Consider the following 25,210-nt stretch of genomic DNA (forward strand, 5'->3'; position numbering starts at 1 on the left):
CAATGAAGAGTAGTCCCTGCTCGCCGCAACTAGAGAAAGCCCGCGTGCAGCAACGAAGACTCAACGCAGCCAAAAATAAATAAATAAATTTATTTTAGAAAGCCATCAAGTGGTTTAAACAGCAAGAGTATTTAATATCCTCAAATAGAACCACATCAGCAAACAGAACCACATCCTAACTTAATTTGAGCTGTTCAGATATCTCCTGTTTTTTAAAAAATACAGTTCTATGGAAAATCTACTATTCTAAGCCCCAGTCAGAATTTCAAATTACTAGAATCTACTGGAAATAAATATCTGGAGGAGCTGTTTGCCAAATTTATCTCAAATGTTCTTATATTTAGAATTCTAATCTCTCAAAAACAGAGTAAAATGTTTCTTAAATAGAATTCTTTCTAAGACGAAGAATGTTTATTTCCAAATCCTAGAACCTCCATCTTGCCTGACTCTTTGGTCTCATTTAAGACCAGTAATGAAAGCAACACCTCAGACAATGCCCTTAAGAGGCAGAAGTTATTTCTATAAAATCTCCACATTAAACTCCTGGGACTTAAGGTTCCCAAGCCTGAGCTTAAGGGGCTTCCACTGGGGCCCAGACAACATGCAAATAAACCTACGGCTTGCTGACTCCTTCCACGTGGGGCCACTTGTCACCTTGCAGCTGAGGAAGACAATGCCAACAGTTACCACCTGGGATCTTTCCCATTCCGGGTAGAAAGTAACCCCACCACCAAAGTCCAGGGAAGTTAACCGCAACGTTAAACATCAGTAACAATGATCTGAAATCGTTGCCAAAACTCTTTCTGTCTGTGCAGTTTCATAGGGAAAATTAGCAAAGAGCCTTGAAGCGCACGCTGGAGGTGTAGTGGGTACAGATGGACAGATACATGGCAACCTGCCCCCGGTTCTCCTGCATAACTAACAGAGCCCTGAGGCACTTGGGCATCCGCCTCTCCCCCAGGACACTCAGCCTGGACCAGTCCTGGAGGGGGGTCCTGATAAACCACGACATCACTGAGCTGCCCAGTCCACCGATGGGGAGGCCCACCACCCCCTGGAGGACGCTGCTAAGTGACAATGACAGCCTTATTGTCCAGGCCGAGGGGAGTTAGTCTTTTCTGCTACTTACAGCTGAAAACATCCTAAATGGTAAAAGGTTTTACTTATTGATACCACTCATGTTACCTTTGCCATGGTCTCTAAAGCTATAAAATTCCAGGACTGGAATGAGGTAAAAGGCAACTCAAGTACCTAAGACAGTGAGTACGTTTTATCTTCAAATGCTAAGGAGAGTGATAAACACTGGCAGATCTTCTAATGATATAATTCAGTTTATAAAGACAGATTCTCAGTTCCTGATGTCTGCCAGTAAGTCTAATGGAACCCATTTGTGGAGTCCAAGGAAAAAGCTCAAGACTCTGGACCGCATTATTTATTTTTTTATTTTTTTGCGGTACGCGGGCCTCTCACTGCTGTGGCCTCTCCTGTTGCGGAGCACAGGCTCCGGACACGCAGGCTCAGCGGCCATGGCTCACGGGCCCAGCCGCTCCGCGGCATGTGGGATCCTCCCGGACCGGGGCACGAACCCGTGTCCCCTGCATCGGCAGGCGGACTCTCAACCACTGCGCCACCAGGGAAGCCCTGGACCTCATTTTTAATGGCACATACACCACAACACTTAGAAAAAGAAACATCTTCCTCTGTTAAGACACGTCTCCAATCTCAAGGTTTAGGATAAATAGGAGACTTTCACCTCTGAAGCTTTCTTCTCACTTGAAGAGTTTGAGTGGGCAGAGCTATTAAACAGCTTAAGGAGGCCGCTCAGGCATAGAGCATTGCTTTGGATGATATAATAGGAAGGTTATAGTTTAACTGGACCTCACCAATGTAAATTACTATACCTTGCTATTATAGGGTAGCTGTCGCATTTATTTCATCTATCCTCATAAAATCTTTGTGAGAGATGGCGATTACGTTTCCCCACTTTAGAAATGAAGGCTGAGTGTGTAGTGAGTTGACCTACATTCTGCCATCAGTCAAAGAGGGACTTCTGTCTAGAACCTGGGCTCCTGTGGCTCACATTAGCTTTTCCAAATTAAAAAGAAATGGCCCTCCGGCTCCCCGGTGCGCAACAGGAGAACTCAATCTGTGTTATTTAGCACTCAAAATGCTGCAGACCCCAGTAATTACTTTGGATTTCGATTTTATGGGTTATTAAAAGGGGGAAATGTGTCCATGTCTGCCTCTGTGTCCATCTCCTCTTACACACAGGGCTCCTCTGGACTGTGAGAACCCAAGATCGCCCTAGGCGGATGACATGCTTTAAAAGAGGGTAGTCCTTCTCCAAAGACCTCCTCTGGGCAGGCGGACGGTTCCTTAGGACCAGGTGTACGCCTTCCAGGCATCGGCGCTGCAGCGAGCTGCTGGAGGGAGCCCAGTAGGACTCCGGCACAGAGGACGGCAAGCCTGGACAGTTTCCCTGCTGACAGGTACTAATTACCAGAGCCGACCGAGGCATGCCTGTAAACAACCGAGGCCAACTAAAGAGGGCATGACCTCTTTTTTAAAGGCACCAGAAGCAAAGGAACAAAAAAATCAAACTAGCCCGCTGAGAGGTAACCTACAGAAGTAACACAAGGGCCCACCAAATCCAAACCAAGAAGTCCCTCTCTAGGGCAGACGAGGAGATCTGGTAAACATGTGTGCTCTGCGACAACCTTCGAGATTGCGTCCTGCCAACTAATACCTGGGAAGATGCTGCGTGAGCCATTTTTTTCCTGCCTGCTCCAACATGCCTGCGTGCAGGAAAACGAAGGGCTGAATGGATGGACTGTGGCCCTTATCCTCAGCTAGGCAGGAGATGAGAAACCTTCACCAGGGAAACAAGGGAAGACAGTCTTTGTGGGATGGGCCTGGAGCCTCAGAAAGAATGTGGGGCCGGACAGAGGACTGATAAGGTCAAGCTTCCCCACCGCCCGAGCCAGCCCCCCGAGCCAGGAATGCAGGGCGGGTCAGCGCTTTCTCACCGGAGATAAGGCTGACTCTTTCCCAGGCACCCGAAGAGACTTTGGCTGTAGGCTTCTGGGAGCTCCCAGGAGCCAGGGTAACAAACAAAGTCATACTCCTGCTGCTGGAAGAAAGGATCACAATCAGTAGATCTCAACTCTGGGAATCCCCTGGGGAGCTTTTAAAAAAAAAGTGTCTGGCCCCAGCCAAGGCCAATTAAACCCAAATCTCTAGGGGTGGCACTGGGGCCCAGACAGAAGAGTTTTTAAAAGCCCTTCGGGAGATTCCTCCAGTGCAGCCAGGGTTGAGAACCACTGGTGCAGATTCTTCTGCAAAGGACCAAATAGTAAATATTTCTGGCTCTGTAGGCCATACACTCTCTGTCGCAGTTCCTCGACTCTGCCACTGTAGCTGCTACAGACCATGGGTAAGTGAATGGACCTTGCTAGGTCCCAATAAAAGTTTATTTACAAAACACCCAGGGTGGACAGGATTCAGCCTGCGGGCCAAAATTCGCTGACCTGTGGTTCAGACACAGGTAATTTACCCCAAGCAAGAATTCCTTCTAAAAGGTCCTGCAACTGGTCATATACTTCATCTGAACGCATCTGGAGGCCAGAGTTTCTCAGGAACAATGAAAAAAAAGTTTCTGAAATAACGAATGTATTCAGTGTTTAAAAAGAAGGCAAACAGAAGAAAATATTGCAGCGAAGAAAGTAGGAGAAAACTCTACAAAATGGAGCTGCAGAGAAAGTACTGGGTGCGTCTTAGAGACTGAGTCCTTTGTAGTGAAGAGTTCCATGCCAGGCTTCTACAGAGCATTGGACAGGACTGGGCCCAAGGCAGCTGGCTCATAAGCGAACAGAACTAAAGCAGAGTTGGGGTCTTAGTCTCATGGGGATGTGTGCTCAAATCCAGCAAAGCATGACTTTGTTTTGGTCAGAGACAAAAAAGTTAAGGCTTGGATATTCTCAGGCACCAGATGGCCCAACACTGACACAAAATCTTTCCTCTCCAATGAACAGAGTTTTATTCTGACGACTTCCATAACTCAGGGGGAAATCTGTGAAAGGTGTGGAACAGAGCACTTCCCCTCCCCTTGCCCTCCCCCATGCCCTTCTGCTCCAATACTGGAAATGACTTTCTAGTGAATTCCGCTGCTTACAATTATTGCCTCATTTTCCCCTACAATCAGCCATTCAGGATAAATCGTGTCCCCAACACCAGGCGCTAAGGAAATATCTGTTGAAAACTAAATGACTAGTTTAGTGGGCCACAAGAAAATCAAGAAGCAGAAGGCGTTCTGCCTTCCACGGGCCCCTTCAAGTGTTGTGAAATTGCCGGACTTGTCAATTTATAATGGGTCCTTATTTCCAGGTAACTTGAACAATGGGAGGGCAGCCTGTTCCAAAGCCACGATCAGTTCTTCTGAGCTGACTCTTCCATGTCTCGGAAATACTACACAGCACTGAAGGCTACCTACACAAAAAGATCTGGGTTCAAATCCAAGGTCTACCGTTTACTAGGGATGTAACCTTCAAGAAGTAACTTAGCCTACCCAATATTGTTTCTGTGTGTACACCGAAAATAACATTACCATGTTACAGTGCTTCACGATGTTGCAATCACAACAATGCAGGAAAACACTAGCCCATTAGATGTTGCTTCCTTTCACTTGGAGTCACTGTCAATGAAGGAAGTAATGAGAAATAAGTCCAAATCTCCCTCTGTTGTTCCCAGTACCCGAGCAAGGAGCCCTGCTTTAGATGACTAACAAGGTGAGCGACCTGGGTTGTGCCAGACCCAGGTGGCCAACTGGAGCCCAGGTGTGCCATGGATCCTGCCACCAGCAGCTCCTGATGTGGGCCCGGACCTCTGTAGGAGACATCTGTTAGAGCACAAGCCACCAGGATCATTGTCTCGAACTTTAGCCTGTGGCCAGAAATAGTTCATTTGAGTCATAGCTAACAGAATTATCCTCAATGAAGTTCAGGTTAAATGGCAAATTGAAAGAGCCTGATCGGGCTTCCCCGGTGGCGCAGCGGTTGAGAGTCCTCCTGCCGATGCAGGGGACACGGGTTCGTGCCCCGGTCCGGGAAGATCCCACATGCCGCGGAGCGGCTGGGCCCGTGAGCCATGGCCGCTGAGCCTGCGCGTCCGGAGCCTGTGCTCCACGACGGGAGAGGCCGCAACAGTGAGAGGCCCGCATACCGCAAAAAAAAAAAAAAGAAAGAGCTTGATCAAAAACTGCAGGGATAGCAGCAACTTGATAAAATGCTTCAATTAGTTCCTAGCTTCCATTCGTAGTCTTTTTCCCTGAGGAGACAGGCTCCAGCAAGAGCCACTGGCATCTCCAGCCCTTCATGAAAATGGCCTAAGCTGGCCTCCAATGCCACCTGCACGAGTAGAAGCAGAGATCGTGTCTACGCAGGGACCTCTCACGGGTTGGGGAGTGGAGTCTCATGGTAGGATCTCAAGTCAACACCCCAGAGTCATCACCTTCCTTGACTCAAGGTTTCCTCATATATGATTTCAAAGACAGCATCTCAAGTGTTTCTTTTTTACTGGGCATTAATAAAATTCTATGGAGCACAGGAAGAATGAAATTGAGTGCAATTCCCTACTTGCCCAAATGTCAACGGAGTGAAAAGCCCGTGGAAATACAAAAACTAATGCTGAGGGAAGTCCCAGCTCCAGAGGACTATAAGTTCTGGATGCCCTCACCCTCTAGGCTCCACATTGCTATGCGACTCCTCCCCTCGGGCTGGGCATAGAACCCGATAGGCTGCAACTAGGTCCTCCTATATTTGCATCCTCAAGGGCTCCAGTCCCGAGTCCCCACACTCACTGCAACTGAAGTCCTGGCTGCACCAGTACAGTAACCAGTACATAAGACACACCTTCTCTTGATGAAGTTTGTCCTTTCAATGACTGGCAAGAAACTTCCTGCCAGGTTTTTCTGATATGTGCTTCTCCCATCTTAGAAAGACTGACTGGAAAGCCTCTTTGGAGACCTAACCAAACCTGACCATGGAACAGATGAGGTGCCTACAGGCTACTGGGAAGAAATACTCTATTAGGTTGAATCATACGAAATTGCCAATATTTGGGCCTTTTTAAGCTACAAAAATGACAACTGTATATGGTTCAATCTACTTCTACCAAGTAACTTTTGGAAAGGTTTAGAATCGCTAACTATATGCTTTCAGAAACAGTTATAAGCCAATGCTTCAGCCAAGTGTGACCTCGAGGCACCAAGTCCATGAGATCACTTAAAAGAGACCATATGCCGAGCCCCGAAAGTCATCTGAATAGATATCAAAAGATCGAAATCTTATACATCTAGTCTCTGACCACAATGGAATTAAATTAGAAATCAACAACATGATACCTTTAAAAAGTTCCAACAACTTACTTTTTTTTCGGCCATGCCACTCGGCTTGCAGGATCTTAGTTCCCCGACATGAGACTGAACCCGGGCCCTCAGCAGTGAAATCAAGGACTCCTAACTACTGGACCACCAGGGAATTCCCCCAACAACTTACTTTTTTTTTTTTTTTTTTGCGGTATGCGGGCGTCTCACTGTTGTGGCCTCTCCCATTGCAGAGCACAGACTAGGGATACACAGGCTCAGCGGCCATGGCTCACGGGCCCAGCTGCTCCGCGGCATATGAGATCCTCCCGGACCGGGACACGAACCCGTGTCCCCTGCATTGGCAGGCGGACTCTCAACCACTGCGCCACCAGGGAAGCCAACAATTTACTTTTAAAAAAACCCATGGGTCAAGAGAGAAATCTCAAAGAAAATGAGAAAATATTACGAACTGACTGAAAATGAAAATACCAAAATTTGTGGGATGCAGTTAAAGTAGTACTTAGAGGAGAATTTATACCTTTAGAGGCTATGTGAGAAAAAAGAGAGGTCTGAAATCAATGGTGTAAGCTCCCAATTTAGGAAGGTAGAAAAAGAACAAATTAAAGCCAAACTAAGTAGAAAGAAGGAAATAATAAAGAGGACAAACCAATAAAATAGAAAACAGACAAGAAATTGGGGGAAAAAAAAAGAAAACCAAAAGCCAGTTCGCTGTAATGCTACGCACAATCAATAAACATTGAGCTGTGCTGATTAAGACACAAATTATTAATATCACAAATACGAGAAAGGACACCAGCTCAGCGTCCAGACATTGAAAGAATCATGCAGGAATTCTACAAAAAACTTCATAAACTTGACAGCTTGGATCAGCGTTCAGCAGATTCCCCGTGGGCCAAATCCAGCTTGTTACTGTTTTTATACTTTTATCAGAACAAGCCACACACATCATTTAGGTATCATCTCTGGCTGCTTTTGCAGTCTAACAACAGGGTTGAGTAGCTGCGTCTAAGATCATATGACCTACAGAGCCTAAAACACTATCTGATCCTTTACGGAAAAGCTTACTGATTTTTGGATTAGATGAAAGAGACGAATTCCTTGAAGCACACAAATACCAAAACTGATTCAAGAAGAAACAGGAAAATCTGACTAGCCCTGTATCTATTAGAGGTATTGAATTTGTAGTTACAAACATTCCCACAAAGACCTCCAGGTCCAGATGGCTTTTCTGGTGAATTCTATCAAACTGTTAAGAAAGGATTAATACCAATCCCACATGAACTTTCCAAAGCCTGGGGAGAAGGGAACACGTCCCAATTCATTCTGTAAGGCCAGTATTATCCTGATACCAAAATCAGAGAAAGACATTACAAGTAAAGAAAACTAGGAAGAGACCAGACTTTTCTAAAAACTAGCACTGAGCTGACCCATCACATTCTGATGGACAGTTAAAAAGAAACAAACAAGGGCTTCCCTGGTGGTGCAGTGGTTGAGAGTCCGCCTGCCGATGCAGGGGACACGGGTTCGTGCCCCGGTCCGGGAAGATCCCACATGCCGCGGACCGGCTGGGCCCGTGAGCCATGGCCGCTGAGCCTGCGCGTCCGGAGCCTGTGCTCCGCAACGGGAGAGGCCGCAACAGTGAGAGGCCCACGTACTGCAAAAAAAAAAAAAAAAAAGGAACAAACAAGAAAAAAACCTAGTACATATCAATAGCTGAAGAACAAGAGATGAAGCAGCCTGGAAACAACGTACCATCATACCTGAGCCTGCATTCTCTCATGGCACATGGAGACACAGCCATCTCAATTCCTGCTACAGGAGGCAAAGCCCACCCCCACTGCTCTCTTCTTCACAGCTTGTATGCTGCAGTGAAAAAGATGTTTGGCCCCTTGGCCTCAATTCCATTCTGACCTGCAAAACGGGATAAAGCTTTGACCACGTCCTTAACGTTCAAAGCTGTGTCACCAGAGCCAAATACCTGGCAACGTGGCAGTCACGTCACAGTAAGTCCCTCATGTCTCAACCAGACTTAGGTTTTTATACAATAAAACCTAGCAGTACCGACTTCATACACTCTCCCCAAGCTCACCGGCACGCGGGACAGGCATGGCCACAAGCACCTGCAGTGGGCGGTTAAGCGTGACAACTCTGTCGGGAAGGGACCGACTGACTGGTCAGTAACCAGAGGCTTTGGCTTCTGCGACTGGACCTGATTCCTTCAATTCCTGAGCATCTGCTGAGTCCTCCTGAAACAGGAGGCCACATCCAGCAGGCTCCAAAACTCGGAGGGGTCCCCTTTGGAAGACGTCAGTGTGCACCCATCTCACCTGAGGGGCAGACGGAGTTCCCCTGATTCCCCGCGTTATACTGAGTTCCCCCACCTTCAGTGTCTTGCCCAAGAAAGTATGCTACAAAGAGACAGGGGCTTGACATGTGTGGAGGCTCCTGAATCTTTCCATCCAGGACCAACAAAACCATCGTATGGCCTTCCCAGGGACCACCCCAGACAAGCAGGAATAACGGCAGAGATCTCTGGGTGAAGCCCTTTTCCACGCTGACAAACAGAAGCCAGGAGGCTGTTTCGTGTCACTACCTGAAACATGCTTGTTTATTTTCTCCCTTCCCCACCCGCATGGAAGCTCCAGGAGGGCAGGGGCCTCTCTTTTCTTGGGCTCCCCCGTGTTGCAGTGCCTGGGCACAAGGCGGACACTTGATCAACATTTGCTGAAGGAGCGGTAGTGAATGACCGTCGGATTCCAGTGTGGAAGGCTGACTACCTAACAATCTGCGATTAGAAAATTTAGGAAGCTGTCTTGCCTGACTCAAGCTCAGTGTCTGCAAAAAGCCTAGCAGACAGACAGCTTTGGAAGTCACGCGTGTTAACCGCGGGGGACGGTGAACTCACAGCTGGCATACGAGCGGCCGTCATCCTCGCACATCTTGTGCAGCTGCTGGTATTCCTCCTGGGCCAGCTCGAAACGCTGCTGCTTAATCTGGTAGATTTCTTTCTTGGCGTTGAGGGCCTCCTGGGCTACAATTAAATACTCCTTCAGCATCCGTTCCTGCTCCCGCCTCCACTGTTCTCTGGGATCCTCAATCTGGGTAAGCTCTGAAATTGAAAGGGTAAGAACATAAGGGACTTCAAAGTAAAATCTTTACATTGACCAATAATCATGCAGTTATATGACTAGTCGATGAGAAAATTAATTAACTACCAGGAGGTACATTATGGAAGCGTCTATATAACGAACCTCCCAGAGTGCGGATCACCTCCTATTTACATATCCACGCTTGGGACGAGAAGAAAGCTCTGTAGACATGCAATAGCTCCATGGAGGGGAAGACGGTACCAGGCAACTTTTCACACTCTAAGTAAATGTTGGTGGACATGAACCCAAAGGAGGTCATCCCTGTCAAACTAAGACACACGTCCAAGCTTCCTCTCCCTGCCTTCTTCAAGCCAGGCTGCTGTGGGCTCTGCTGTCCCCGTGACTGGCTCGCTCCCCTTCTCCCACCTCCCACGCCAGACGACGTCCTTCTGCATTCTTCCTGGACTTCCCATAAATCCCCCGTTTTCCGCTCTGGCTCTCTCACTCTAGCAGCTCCCCTAAGGGCTCACGCCCACCTCCGGCTCCAACCTCTCCCCTGAGCGCCCATCCTTTCCTTCCTCCTCCCTCCTAGAGGCATCTCCACCTGGACGAACGCAAAGTAATTCTGAGTCATTCGTCCAAAGCAGAACTCATTCTCACACAGCGCCCTTTCACTACACAAACCAAAGCAAAGCAGAGGAAGCCACGCTGACGAGCGCCTGCGTCTCCCGCCTGCCCCTCTGAGTAGCGCCTTCCTCTGGATCTACCCACTGAGCCAGCCTGGGACTCGCCCTCAGAGGACTTGTGCGCTCCTTTCCCCACACAGAGTATTCCATGGGTCATCCACAACTGGCAATTCCTGCCCCTGCGTATCACAGTGGCCGACGTACGCCTTCTCTCCTTCTCCCCTTACTTCAATCAGACCCTCACGATCTCTCTCCAAAAACACGCAGGCTGCCTGCCTCATCCCGCCAAAAGCCATCCTCCGTGCGCTCACCAAAGTGACCTTCCCAACTCTGCCTCCGGTTCTCTAACACATGGCCTTTTTTAAAGCACAAGGTTGTACCTTGGCATGACGAAATGTTCTGGAACTAGATAAAAGTGGAAGCTGGACAACACTGTGAATGCGCCAATTGCCACTGAACTGCAGACTTTTAAACAGTGAACTTTACGTTCTGTGCAACTCACATCAAAATGGTTAAAAATGTAAATTTTAGGTTATCTTTGCCCCATACACACACAGCACCTGCTAGGATGTTTCAAGTAAGTCCTTCCATTTTAAACCCCCTCCCAGCAACATCCCCTACCCCGCTTCACACTGCTACCCCAGGGCCCCTCCTAGAAAGCCTCCCTGGGCCTTAAAAGCTCCCATGGGGAAATAAAAAACAAAGACAACAAAAATCGGGGTCCTGACCTAGCCGCGGAGTCCAGATTCAGTGGGCCGAGGGGGTGCGGGCAGAGTCACAGCTGTTATAAGTGCCCGGATGTCTCTGACGTTGATTCAGCCATGAGACTCACCCCGGCCGACAGGCATCGTTCGCACTCTGTCCAGCGCACCCGAGAGTCTTGGGAACCTTGCAGGTGATCCGCGCAGGGCCCCTCTGGTCCCTCACGTCACCGTCAATCTGCACGGTTCCAACTTAATATCTGGCTCCCCAGGTCCTGTGCCCTTAGAGAGCTGTAAAGCTGTGCTATCGAGAGTCCGAGCCTCAGGAGCAAGCTTTCTGGAGTGGGGCCTCTGGCCCATGTACTAATCGTTACAATAATAATCTTTTATGTTCCTGGGGAAAAAAAAGAGTTGGGTTCCCTGAAGGCCTCAGAGGGAGGAGGTGGTATGACCCTGGAGCTGATGTCTTCAGCCACATTCCCCATGGTGCTGGGTCACCCGTTATACTCAAGGGGGCCGGAAGAAAGTCCGTGGTGATTCTTCGGTTTTCGGGTTCATGGCCAAGTCCAGCATGTCATGTTGAATCCTCATGGTGGAGCCTGGGTCTCACTTTCCTGTGTCCTCAGGGCCTCAAGAGTGGCCAGCATACAGAGGTGCTCTGTGACACTCGCTGTGACTCAGCCAGCAGGACAGCAAGGCACACCAGCGGCAAAGAAGGGGACACAGAGGGAGGAGCAATTGGGGTTTACGAGAGACGAGCTAGAGGCCTCGGCGGCAGGTAGGCGGCTTCCAAAAACGTTGTGTAAGGCGGATGCCTGTGCCGTTCAGCACTGCCGCCCGGGCCCAGAGAGGCCCACAGCACGGGGAAGGTGGCCCAGAAGAGCCAGACAGCCCGGCCGCACGCAGCCCAGGGGCACCGGGCCAGCCGGGCCAGAGGGAGGGTGGTGGACCCACCCGGAAGCCCTCCTGCCACTGGCATAACCGCCGGGGAGGGCAGCAGGGCCAGGGCGGCACTCACCCCCCTGCCCAATCCCTGGGTGAGAGCCGCAGTCACGTGAAGGCTGAGGGTACGGATTGGAAACTCCCCTGCCCCAGGAGCCAGCCAGGACGCCTCGCCATTCAGAGTTCCAAATGCTGAATTCAGAGGCCGGCCGGCAGGCGACAATGCAGGAATCAGCCCTAAAGGTACCAGCTCGGGTCGATCACACTAAGGGGACAGGAGGAGCCGTGGGAGTGAGCGTGGAAGAAGCTTCGTCACTCACATGCTGGGCACCCCGCCCCCGGCCTCCCCCGCACTCAACAAACTGAAGGACAGAAAGCACACCAAGGGGAACTTCGGATCCCCGGTAGTAATGACGATGACAGAAACACGAGGCAGCTAGAACGAAAAGGGGGGAGTGAAGAAACGTGAATCTGAGAGAGAAATGGGTCCCCAGCTGGTCCCAGACGGAGGAAGGCTGAGGAGGCGGCAGAGAGCAAGGAGGGCGGGAAGCAGCGCGTCAGCTCGGCACAACGGACACTCCAGGCGGCTCAGCCTCTTCGGGGGGCCGTCCTGGGCACTGCACGAGGGGGAGCAGCATCCCTGGCCTCCACCCACCAGATGCCGGGAGCACCTCTCCCAGGCATGACCATGAAAAATGCCCCAGACACTACCATGTGTCCCTGGGAGGCAAAACCAGCCCCAGGTGAGAACCACCGCTCCCGACAATTCTACCAAGAAGGCTGGCATGGTCAAGGACCCATTATTTTAGCTGTGGTCTTTACATCATTTTCTCCCTTCACAAAGCTCCAAAATGTTTGGTATATTAAAGCTAAAATCAAAGGGATAAGACAAAATGAAGTTAAGGTAACCACTTGGGCATTTATTGTTCCAAGAACTTGTAAACTTCACTCTGCTAGAAACACCCTTCTCATTTTGAGAGAGATTTCTATTACTAAACTGCCTGGGAAATTTATTCCTTCTTTTAGGTATTCAAATTCTGCATTCCACATATTCCATGCAGTCCTGAGCAACACACAAGCCAGGTAGCTACACAACTGCTTCACTTGTTGAAGAACTCAGCTAATCAACACTTCTGATGACACTGATAAAAATCCAGTTTAATGCTGCATTGGAGAGTAACAATTGTTTCACTCTACAAAAAGAGTTCCTAGCTACCGGGGGATCAATATGGAAAGTCATTCATATGTAACAACTCAAGTGTGGCACTGTACTTACTATTTATGTGGTCCATGTAATAAATTCCAATTTGTTTATCATATACAGTTTCCCATCCTAACGGAAGTTCATCCCCAACACAGTCGGCAAAGGTCAATGGCTTTGTTATCCTGCAAAATAAAATTATGAAAGCAAATTTGAAAGTGAGGTCAATTTCATGTAAGTTTGCTGAATTGACTGTAGAATTCGGTTTCAATACAAAATTATTATCTAATTGACTGCTTTTGCTCCAACTATTTGGTTGGAAAATTAACTCACTGGCTTTGCCTCAATAATCATCAGTAACAGTATCAGTACACTCACAGTTAAAAGCATTACTATCCCACAGTGCAACTTTAAATACCAGCAAAAACAGATATTGACAGTTACAGAACAGGTAAAACAAGCATCTTCTTCCAAGCTGTATGTTTAATGAGGTGATGACAATGGAATGTCGCTCTGCCACAACAACAGGAGAGCACCTATGTTCTCATTCCCTGACAAATGTTCCCCCCTCACAACTTTCAGTTTCTGTACATTACAGCTTAAATGTATCTAAAATGTATTCGTAAGTTTCATCTACCAGTGGTCATAAGTGAAGGAGTTAAATGTTAACCACTGACCAAAGGCAAAAAGCCAAACAAGCATGGTAACAATACAAGGAGATGCCTACTAAATACTGCCTGTATTCTTTACACAGAAGGAATCAGAAACTGCAAAGTATCAGATCAGTAAATCTGATCAGTAAATCTGATCAAGGAAAGCTTGGCTTGACACAGATAGATAAAGGAAAGGTTTTCCAGATGGGTTTAAGTAGAACCTCCCCGCCCCTACACCCCACGATCACACTGATTGACAAGACAGCTGTGGCATAAAACAAGCTGCCCCTATAATCGTCTGAGTCCAGGCAGCTATCTATTCAGTTGTGTCTATAAATGCACATTGACTGGTATGCATGGGAATCTGATAACCTAAATTTCACTAACTCAGTCTTCCCACATCTCTGTTCCAGTCTCTGGCCCCAGGAAAGTGAGACACCACAACCAATGCCAAGCCCCACAAGACAAGTATGAATTTTGAACATGTTATTTCCCCAAACTGGTTCGACAACAAAGCTCTGTCTCTCCCAGGAGCTTTTAGAAATTGATAAACACTATCAGAACGGCACTGATTGAACTCATCTTCGTTTTAAACACAATGGTTTTAAGTTAGAGTCAATATCAAAACAGAAATACATATACAGAAGGTAAAACACACCATGGAAATCCTCTCAAATACGATGCGCTCAAAACCCCACAACATCACAAGACGAGCCTACTGCATAGTGTCGGTCCCAGTCCCAAACACCAGTGTCCGCAGCACAGTTCCTTTACGGGTCAGGAATGGTGTGGTGGTGGCGTGGTTCCAAGTCAAACAGGTAACAGCAGGCTGTTGTGCGTGACTCAAGTCCTGAATGGGGCCAAGCCACAACAAATGCTACCTGAAGATAAACTGAGTCCTGAGCACAACTCTGCTATTCTAGATTCACGTATAAGCCTAGAGAAAGATGCCCAAGCGCGGGCACATTCTAAGCATCCTGACATACATGATCTCATTTAGTAGACAAATATAGGTGGGAATGGCTTCCCTGGTGGCACGGTGGTTAAGAATCCGCCTGCCAGTGCAGGGGACACGGGTTCGAGCCCTGGTCCGGGAAGATCCCACATGCCGCGGAGCCACTAAGCCCATGCGCCACAACTGCTGAGCCTGCGCTCTAGAGCCCGTGAGCCACAACTACTGAAGACTGCGCACCACAACTACTGAAGCCCGTGCGCCTAGAGCCTGTGCTCTGCAACAAGAGAAACCACGGCGATGAGAAGCCCGCGCACCGCAACAAAGAGTGGACCCCGCTCACCACAACTAGAGAAAAGCCCTATGCAGCAACAAAGACCCGACGCAGCTAAAGGTAAAATAAATTAATTAAAAATATATATAGGGCTTCCCTGGTGGCGCGGTGGTTGAGAGTCCGCCTGCCAATGCAGGGGACACGGGTTCGTGCCCCGGTCCGGGAAGATCCCACATGCCGCGGAGCGACTGGGCCCGTGAGCCATGGCCGCTGAGCCTGCGCGTCCGGAGCCTGTGCTCCACAACAGGAAAGGCCACAACAGTGAGAGGCCCGCATACCGCAAAAAAAAAAAAAAAAAAGTATATATACATATGTGGGAAGCCTGACCTTCTAGCGCTGCTGAGCCCAATTCATTTACTTTACAACTCACAACTGTTATAAAACTATTTCAAGTTCATAGTTTTCAATTTTCTATCCAATAAACAACGCAAGTAAGTAAAATAACACTTCCATACTCTTTCTTCTAAAAATAAACTGACACATCTACCATTTTGGCAAATTTTATTTTGGCCTGATATAGAATTCGTATGTCTCTGATTCCACTTCTCTAAACAGAGCATGGGCTTTGCATGATCATCCACAGAATCAGTACTTTGAAGCAAGCAGATGACAAGTCACGCCTCTCGGAGTCCAGCTCGCACCACGAGCAAGGAGAAGAAGTTATCAAGTCCTTGCTGTTCATCTCCTCTGTCCACAGGGCTCACACTTGGAGACCTTTTACTCACTTGACAGCAGTTCGAACAGGCTCAATGAAGAAGTTTTCCAGCTCCCAAAAGACAGAAGTGGTAAACTAGAAGGCAAGGACAGGGGGCCCTTGGGCAGGAAGAAGGCAGCAAAGGAAGCAGCTGACAGCAGGGAGAAACACCCACTCCCTGGCTTCATCCATCACACCGTGAAACATCTATGCTGCGCTTCTGCTTCATCCACCTATTTATCAGGATGACACACGCTCCAGACTTCCAGACAGCTGTAACTTCATTGTATGCAGACAAATTTGGGCATGATTTTCAATCAGAGCATCGAGGATATCTAAATTTATTGTCCTGTCACCCACAGGTATGCCAGTCCAGGCTCTTGAGTTCTCATCTCCCCAAAAACTTGATGCTAGATTTTTCCCACCAACTCCTTCCTACGATCACCACACACAGACACCAGGGTATTTTTGTTTCTATTACACAAAGTTTAGGAAATACACCTAAATAGGAGAGAAGTGTCCATGCACACCACCACTCAAAAACAACCATTATTCCTATTTTGATGTGTCTTCCTCCATCTTTTTTCTATATGTTCTCTTTATTCGTCTTTTTCTGACATAGTCATGATCATACAGTATACACAATTTTCTCCCCTGCCTTTTCCACTTAAGTTTGTAACATGTTTACTTAATAATTCATACCTTGAGTCTCTCCAAAAATTACTCAAGATGGCCTAACACTATAGCCTAAGTATTCTGTCCCCACTTGTTATAAATTATTTGTAAACATCACCTGGAACAACTGAATAGATTAAGCTCCTTGAGAACAATTACCCTGTCTCAGCTGCCTTTGAACCCCCAGCACCCGGTCTAAGAATAAATAACTTGCATTTTTACAAACAGTTCATTAAGGGGATTAATATGTTTTACCTAAGCACTTTCCTACTATTGATAGCTACACTATTTCCTAATTTCCACTAGTGTAAATATTCATGAGAGCTGCTTTGGAAAGCAGTTCAGCAATTTCTCAAATATATAGTTAAACACAGTTTCCATGTGGGTCAGTAATTCTACACCTAGGTGTATACCTAAGAGAAACGAAAACATATGTCCACAGCAGCATTATTCACCATAGCCAAAAGGTGAAAACAACTAAGGGCCATCAACTGATGAACGGACAAATAAAACATGGTCTATCCATACAATGGAATATTACTCAGCCACAAAAAAAGAATGAAGTACTGGCACATGCTACAGTACGGCTGGACCTTGAAGTCACTGTGCTGGGTGACAGAAGCCAGACATAGTGGCTACATGTTGTATGCATCCATCTACAAGAAATGTCCAGACCGGGCAAATTCATAGAGACAGAGGGTAGATCAGTGGTTGTCAGGGGTTGGAGATAAAGAGAGAATGGGGAGGGATTGCTAAAGGGTTAGCCTTCCTTTGGGGGGTGATAAAAATGTTCTGGAATTAGATAGGGGATGGTGGTTGCACAACTTTGTGATTATACTAAAAACTAGTAAACAGCATGCTTTAAATGGTGGTTTTTATAGTATACGTGAATTACATCTGAATTTAAAAAACTATGATGAAAGGAACATCTCTGTGCATATAGCTCGTAATCTGTATTTACAATTATTTTCTTTGGAAGATTCCCAGAAGTAAATTTATGGGGTTGAAGGATATGAAGGTCTTTTCTCCTTACTGTGAAGTCAACGTAAAAAAATTCATACAGTAAAGTATAAAGCATAGGAAATAAAATCACCTAAAATCCAGAAGCCCTGGATTCATGGTTTAGCTTATTTTCCTACATTTTTCCACAGCTGACATCATACTAGATACAATTTCACACACTAATTTTTTTCATTTGTGTATTTCCTCATGTCCTTTAAGTCTCTGTCACCATCGCTTTTTATCATTTTAGAACCTTCCGTCATGTGCAGTAAACCGTAACTTTTTTACCAGGCACACCTCCAGTCATCTATTTAGGTATGTTCCAATTTTCTGCTCCTTCTTGTAAATCATGGACATGAGCTCACAGCAAACACCTGATGTATACTGCCAAGGTGCTCTAGCATCAGCATACACTCCTACCAGTGAAGTGAGATGGCCTTTCTCATCACCCTCTGGGGATATCTTGAATGCATTTGTTCAAGGGCTCGGGACAAATCTGGATGGCACGAGCGTGCTTCACTTTCAAAGAACAAGCAGGTAGGGAGTGCAGCGTAAGCTCTCCGGCATTTTCAGGCTGTGGGGGAAGTGTGCAATGAGCTGAGAAGCCAGGCACCAATGTCCTCCCACAGCAAAGTCCGCTCTGCAGTGGGACATGAAGGCCCCCACGCGGCCAGTTCTCACTGGTCTCCTCCTATCTGAGCGACATCAACCTGGAGCTGCCAGCTCTCCCTGCCCTCAATCGCCCCGCACAGATCTTCCCACCGTAGATTCCCCGCTTCACAAACGGCTCTTCTTGGCCTCAGCAGAGGACATGAATATGGTTTGCTGGCCGTTCTTACCAGAATTGGTCCACAAGAAGGGAGAGAATGCTGGAGGACACAGACACGGGCTTCTTTTTGTTCCCTTTTGCCTGCTGCATCCTGCGGGGCTCTTTAAGAAGTGGCACTGGGCCATCTCAGCCAGCAACAGTTCCCAGAGAGCCATTTACTTCCATGAAACCTTGCATGAGTCATTCCTTCTCTCTCTGGGCCTGCCTCAGTTTCCTAATCTTTAAAATGGGGGTGGGGACTTCCCTGGTGGTCCAGGGGCTAAGACTCCGCGCTCCCAATGCAGGGGGTCCAGGTTCAATCCCTGGTCAGGGAACTAGATCCCATATGCAGGCCACAACTAAAGATCCTGCACGCCGCAACTAAGACCCGGTGCAGCCAAATAAATAAATAAACATTAAAAAAAAATGGGGGTGATCCGACCAACCTCACGGGGTCATGCTGGCTGGGTGCAGCCTCTTCAGTTACAGCGTGGAGACCAGCTCCATCCACTCCCCTTCCTGCTTCCCCCTCAACCTCCAACAGACTTGCTTCAGACACTATTAGTTTCCTCATGCTGCTGTGACAAATTGCCACAAACTTGGTGGCGTTAAACGACACATTTGTCATCTTACAGCTCCGGAGATCAGAAGTCCGATTGATTTCAGTGAACTAAAACCAGTGTCTGTAATAGACTACTGGCATCCGCGGCAGCTTCTTGCATCTTCAAAGCCAGCCACGGCTGGTAGAGTCTTTCTCAGGATGCCATCTCTCTGGTTCTCCCTCTTCCACTCAGAAAGACCCTTGAGATTACACTGGGCCCACCCAGATCATCCAGCATCACCTCCCCGTTGCAAGATCCTTTATTTAGACTGCAGGGCTGACAGCGGGTGGAGCCGGCGGCGGTGGCCCAGTGCCTCAAAAGCCATGTCCTCCCTCCCGGCCACGCTCAGGGGGCTGGAATATCTGACGCTGACTGCCCTGAATTGCAGAAAAGTAAACGTGGGCAGCAGAAGGTGAGAGCAGAGAGAAGAGAGCAAAGCATGAGCACCGATTCTTTTTGTTCAATCCATGAAGGCAAATGAATTTATTTGGATGATACACAATCTTTCTAATGGTGAGACTTCTTTTTTAATTGAGGTAACACTGGTTTATAACAATGTTTCCTGTGTACAACATATTTCGGCTTCTGCATACACTACAGCGTGCTCACCACCAAAAATTTAGTTTCCATCCATCACCATACAGCTGACATGCGTTGATTTAGCCCTTCCCCCCACCCCCTCCCCCTCTGGTGACCAGTACTCTGTTCTCTGTGTCTATGTGTAAACGCTGGTTCTGAACACATTTTCTTTACCAAAAGGAGGCCAGGGTAATCCTATGGTGCCTGTACTACATTTTCCAGTCTCCTAGAACAAGATAATCTCTATATTTCCCTTAGGAATACGCTTAGGACACTATTCATCTCAATTTCATTCCAAACCAATCCTCAAGAAATTATGATGAGTCCCTCACATTTTCTGGCACGCATGGCTCACAGCGAGTCTCAGAGCCTACCAGGACAGGCCCGGCTGTTTGTGGTTATTTACGTGGTGAATTACACCCTGTTTGCTGTGCCAGTGCTTCTCCAGCTCCAGTGGTGGCACACTGACACTCAAGAGCCGGGTTCTCACTTAGCAGGGAGTGGGTCCCTAAACTCCCTGAAATTACACAAAAACAGCAAAGTTAAAACAGCAATGAATACACCACAAGCCTGCCACGTTAGTCCTGAAAAGTCACTCAAATAATCACATTTATTATTTATAGAACACGCATATACTTGATTTGGCAATTGTCATCTAGTCTCAATTCTAGAATTTAGGGTAAGGAGTAACCACACCTAGAGCTCAGTCTAAACGTTGCAATTGACATTTCAGTGTATTACTGTAGCATGAGTGACCCGATTTCAGTGTTGAGTCTTAGAATTGTTCTTGAATTACATTTGTGGTTTCCATGTGAAAAGACTGTCTTCTTAGAAATTTTTTTTTTTAATTACATATTATCAGTCTGGGTGCTTCCCTGGTGACGCAGTGGTTAAGAATCCGCCTGCCAATGCAGGGGACACGGGTTCGAGCCCTGGTCCGGGGAGATCCCACATGCCGCGGAGCAACTAAGCCCGTGCGCCACAACTACTGAGCCTGCGCTCTAGAGCCCGCGAGACACAACTACTGAAGCCCATGCGCCTAGAGCCCATGCTCCGCAACAAGAGAAGTCACCGCAATGAGAAGCCTGCGCACTTAACACTTTGTAATAAGTGACAGCACTTATCACTCTGTAATCATTTGATATGGCTGCCTCCCCTATTGGTCTGTGAGTTCCTTGAGAAAAAGGATTCTGTTTCTCTAATTCGTCTTTTTAGAGAGCCAGAGCCCTCACATACAACAGGTCTTCATTAACCTGTTTGATAAACTAATCAGGCCAATTTCAGAAACTTATATCATATAAAAACCACAATGGAGCCAATTACTCGTCAAGGAACAACTGGAAGAGGACAAACTAGAATTTGACTGAGCTTGCAAAGCCTAAATTGTAAGAAAAACAGGGCTTAGGAGGCCAAGGTGCTACGGGATCATTCCTCCCTCGAACAGCTCTCCTTAGGCAGATACACCCTAGTAAGGGAGAAAGGTGGTTCAGCAGGCCACAGAGCGTGATGAAATGTCCCTGAAGACCTCCCACATCCTCTGTTCTGATTCTCTACCGACAAAGTCCACTTCTCATCTACACTATGGTTTCCTGAGTGTGGGCCTTTCCACCACGAAGGGAGAGTCCAGGGTGGACAGGGGCGGGATTCTGGCAAGATGCTCTTTCCTCCAGCAAAGAATAAAGTGTCCAAAGGCAAACCAATCTAGTAGGTATTTCAGACGACCAGCAAACTTCCTGGGGGCTCCACCTCACAGCGATCCTACCAGTTCTCACACGGGTTCAGACACTGGTGAACCGAAGTCACAACGCCTGAAAAAGACCACGAGCTAGTGACTGAGTAAGTGTAAAGTCGTACAGTGTATGTTTTGTTGAGTCACGCTGACAATGGACAGACACTGCAACAACTTGTAAAAACATCATGGGAGGAAAAACTTCCAACTGAGGCAACTATAAGCACTTACTAGTGAGGATGAGCCTGGGCAAATGACTGTCTGGCTGTGCCTCAGTTTTCTCATCTTTACTATGGGGTGGTAGGGCTAAAAGGCTGTAACCAATATCAAGGTTTTGGGGACTTATTACATACTCCATAAACATGCATTTTCCTTCCATGTTGTTTTTTCCTCTAAAAACTGGGGGAATGTCAGTATTATTCTGATGTAGCAGAATAATACTGTACGAGTGGAACACAGTTTAAAAGCCTGGGATTGAGATGCTAGGATGCAGGGCTGAGCAAGCTGCCCACAGGCCAAGATGCAAGTCTACCACCCAAAGGAAATCACAGCCAGAGGGGCAGTCGATCGCAGTCACCTGCCTGAGCACCTCACCCAGGACGGTCATCCACCTTGAAAATGACAGAAAAAGAATTTCTCATTAAGCCCATCAAGTGCACAATCCTGAGATAAGTGAAAACACTTTGTTCACCTCAAATATAGGCTCTAATGATACAACTTAGACTAAAATAAAGACAAACTTCAGCCCAGTTAGTAAAAAGAATTCTCTAGGGCAGTGCTGTCCAATAGAAATATTTACAGTGAGGACCACATACTTAACTAAAAAATTTCTAGGGCTTCCCTGGTGGCGCAGTGGTTGAGAATCCGCCTGCCCATGCAGGGGACACGGGTTCGAGCCCTGGTCCAGGAAGATCCCACATGGCGCAGAGCAACTAAGCCCATGTGCCACAACTACTGAGCCTGCGCTCTAGAGCCTGCGAGCTACAACTACTGAGCCCACGTGCCACAACTACTGAAGCCTACGCCCTAGAGCCCGTGCTCTGCAACAAGAGAAGCCACCAGAATGTGAGAAGCCCGCGCACCGCAATGAAGAGTAGCCCCCGCTCGTGGCAACTAAAAAAAGCCGGCGTGCAGCAACGAAGACCCAACGCAGCCAAAAATTAATTAATTAATTTAAAAAATTTTTCTAGTAGCCACATTTAAAAGGGTAAAAATAAACAGGTGAGATTATTTTAATAATATTTTCTATTTAACACAGTACATCCAAAATACTATCAACTTGACATGTAATGATTATAAAAATTATAAATGAGATATTTGACATCCTTTTTTGGTATGAAGTCTCTGAAAGCTGGTGTGTGTCTTACGCTGTGAGCTCACTTCCTGCTGGGCTCGCATATCTCAAGCGCCCAGTTGCCCATCTGGCTGTGGCTACCGCGCTGGACAGCACAGCTCCGGGACCTCAACTCGTTCTCTGACAGTCTGATTCTACGAAGGACCACGGCAAAGTCCACGGGCTGAGACTGAGACCACTTAAGAAACATCCAGCCTGAGACACCGTCTTCTACAAGTCCCTGGTGGGGATCTGGAAAGAGTCAGGTTTCTAAGACCACAAAACATCCTGCAGGGAACTGTTTCCCTTCCCTCCGCCCCTGGCTGCCCATCCGCCTTCCCAGCAAGCCCCGCGGGAACAGCTATTCCCAAACTTGGAGCGTTCTCTCCCTTTCCCATGCTTCCCTCCCGCCCCCTTCCTGTTCAAATCTTGATGCGTCTTCCAAGATTTGGCCCAGATTCCTCCTGTCCAGACCCAGCCCACCCCAGCAGGAAGTAAGCTGTCCTTTCTTGGGCCAGCCTCAGCACTTTCTCTCTCCTCCTGGGACAGTTATTAAAACTCTAAGTAGAAGGTGGTTATTTGTTCACATCGCATCTCCCGTAGCATTTGTTCCTTCTGGGCAAGAATGGCATCTCCTCCCGCTCTGACCTGCCCCCACAGAGCTCCAGGGCGCACCCCAGTAGGTGCTCAGCTGCACACACAGGGTGAGTCACAGACAAGACCCGATTAAGGGCGAATGGAGCCTGCCACCAAATACATGTCCACGGCAGTTCTAGAGCTGTTCTCACACGTCTCTGCCTCGACAGAATACGCTCATGAGCAGGTGTGCAGATCTGAGGCTTGAGAGACTGGATCCAAGAAAGTGGGCTGCTGTGTGACGGATGCATCGCTTCCTCTTCGGGGACCGGAGGAACAGGTGCTCGAGATCTGTTTACCAGCGCCATAGGAAAGGCAGGCTTGTCGCATTACGAATGGCATCCTGGATGCACAGCGCTAAGGAAGGAGAGCCAGTGCAGGCTGGAGGGTCCTCACAAGGAGACCCAGAGTCGGCTCTGGGCCTTCCAATACTCCGCAGCTGCCCTCCAAGTCCCCGCGCCCACCCAAGCATGCACAGAGCAGCCCTCAGAACCTAGCCCCTCCCGATGGACCCCAATGGCTCCTCCTCCCTGGGCTCCCGACCAGGCCGACTACCCACCAGGGAGAACCCCAGCCAATGAGGTTCTCAGCACGGGTGGGTGGAGAAACAACAACTCCCAGGACAGTGTGACTTCCGGAACCCGCCTTTTACAAAGAGGAACCAGAAAAGCAGGCATTCCAAAATACACAGGCAGAAAGCAGACCAGCAGATCAGTGGCTATCAGGGACCAGAGTGGGAAAGTGGGGGACGGCAGATGGAAATGTTCTAAAACCGAACATCCTGGTGATGGTGGTCCAGCTGCATACAGTTACTAAAACTCATTTAACTACACTAAAATGGTGAGTTTTGTGGGATGTAAATTACACCTTACTAAAATCTGTGTTAAAAAAAATACACACACATTGCGATTCCTAATAAGTACTTCATTTACAGTAGGAAGAAACAATGTCAGGACTCCAAGTCATATGAAAAACTGGGGAGAAGAAAAAAAAATCCAAGGACGTAGGTGACTGTCATCTCACTCACGTCAAACTGTTACACACATCTGGCGATGTTGATCCACAAATTCTAAGTCATAGCTGATCAATGTCCTGGACGTCTTCCAAATAGCTGGACACATTGAAACATTCTCTAAACCATCATTCCCAATCCTCTGTATTCATCTGTCACGTTACTCTACGTCACGCTCTCATGCTACAGCCACAGCCCATTAGTGAGCAGTGAAATCGATGGAGTAGGTCCCAATCAGTGTTTTGGTTTAAAAAGAAAATACTGGAGCACATCATACCTCACAAGGGTAGAACGTACATACTATGTCATGACACTTTTCTTTCCATTGCACATGTGATACAGAATGGTCTCCTACTTTCCGGAGCAGTAATTGGCAAGGCAACGCTCCAGGCAGGATATACCTGTAGGTGGCTGCATCCAGTCACACAGGAACCACCGTGTTTAATGCACAGGGCTGCCGCCTACCACCTGTAGGTTTTGCAGACCCTGCTGAAAGTGTGCAGTCACAGCTGCCAGACCCCCCAGGCAAAGCCCGCATTGTGCTCAGAGGGACGGGAGAAACTTCTTTAATCAGCACGACAATTTTAAAAAGGTGGGTCCCTCATAACCACCCCCACTTTACCTAAGGAGGAAACTGAGCTCAGGGACAGGCACCTAAGAAGTGGCAAGACCAGGGGGGAGAAGCCTGCTCGGGTCACCAGTGGCTCTCTGCACTCCCATCGAGCTCGGAGGAGGGATTCCAGGCAAAAATGAAAGGGTTCCTGCCAGTGAGGCAGGAACCACCATCCCTGAGGAAAAGAGCGGAAATAAAGATGCTGTATTACTGTTATAAGGATACTCATATACGCACCACATTCCGCTTTTAAATAATTTTTATCCTCCTTACTCTCCTGACAAATTGCTAATGATGATTACTCAGAGAAGAGTACAGTTTGGGAAGTTAATGGCCATCTTCTTATTTTTAGTATGGCCAAAACAATAGAAGAGAGACTTAAAATACTCCTTTAAGAATAAAATACAGTGTTATAAAAATTTGGTTCTTAATTTACTACTGAATATCACAGACAGGAAGGGATATTTAAAAATTAAAAGAGGAGGTTTTAAGGAAGGATTCGGAAAAGAAAAAAAAGAAAAAGTAACAATTGACGGAAGAAGAAAGTTCAACTGAAATACGAGAGGAAAACACCACTGGCCAAGGAG

The 25,210-nt window shown here is 47.6% G+C and overlaps 1 protein-coding gene across 3 annotated transcripts in view; it reads right to left on the minus strand.

Moving 5' to 3' along the window:
• Positions 1-25,210, minus strand: part of WWC3 (WWC family member 3) — a 122,497-nt gene that overhangs the window by 66,873 nt on the left and 30,414 nt on the right. For 2 of the 3 annotated variants that reach the window (XM_060292424.1, XM_060292425.1), the window contains exons 2-3: positions 13,077-13,186; positions 9,288-9,491 (exon numbers count right to left, since the gene is read on the minus strand). In XM_060292424.1, coding sequence (XP_060148407.1) covers positions 9,288-9,491; positions 13,077-13,186 — 314 coding nt within the window. Of the gene's footprint in view, positions 1-9,287; positions 9,492-13,076; positions 13,187-25,210 lie in introns of those variants that run through there. The other variant, XM_060292427.1, reaches the window with a different exon arrangement.

The sequence above is a fragment of the Globicephala melas genome, chromosome X, assembly GCF_963455315.2.
Source record: "Globicephala melas chromosome X, mGloMel1.2, whole genome shotgun sequence".
Taxonomy (NCBI): Eukaryota; Metazoa; Chordata; class Mammalia; order Artiodactyla; family Delphinidae; genus Globicephala; species Globicephala melas.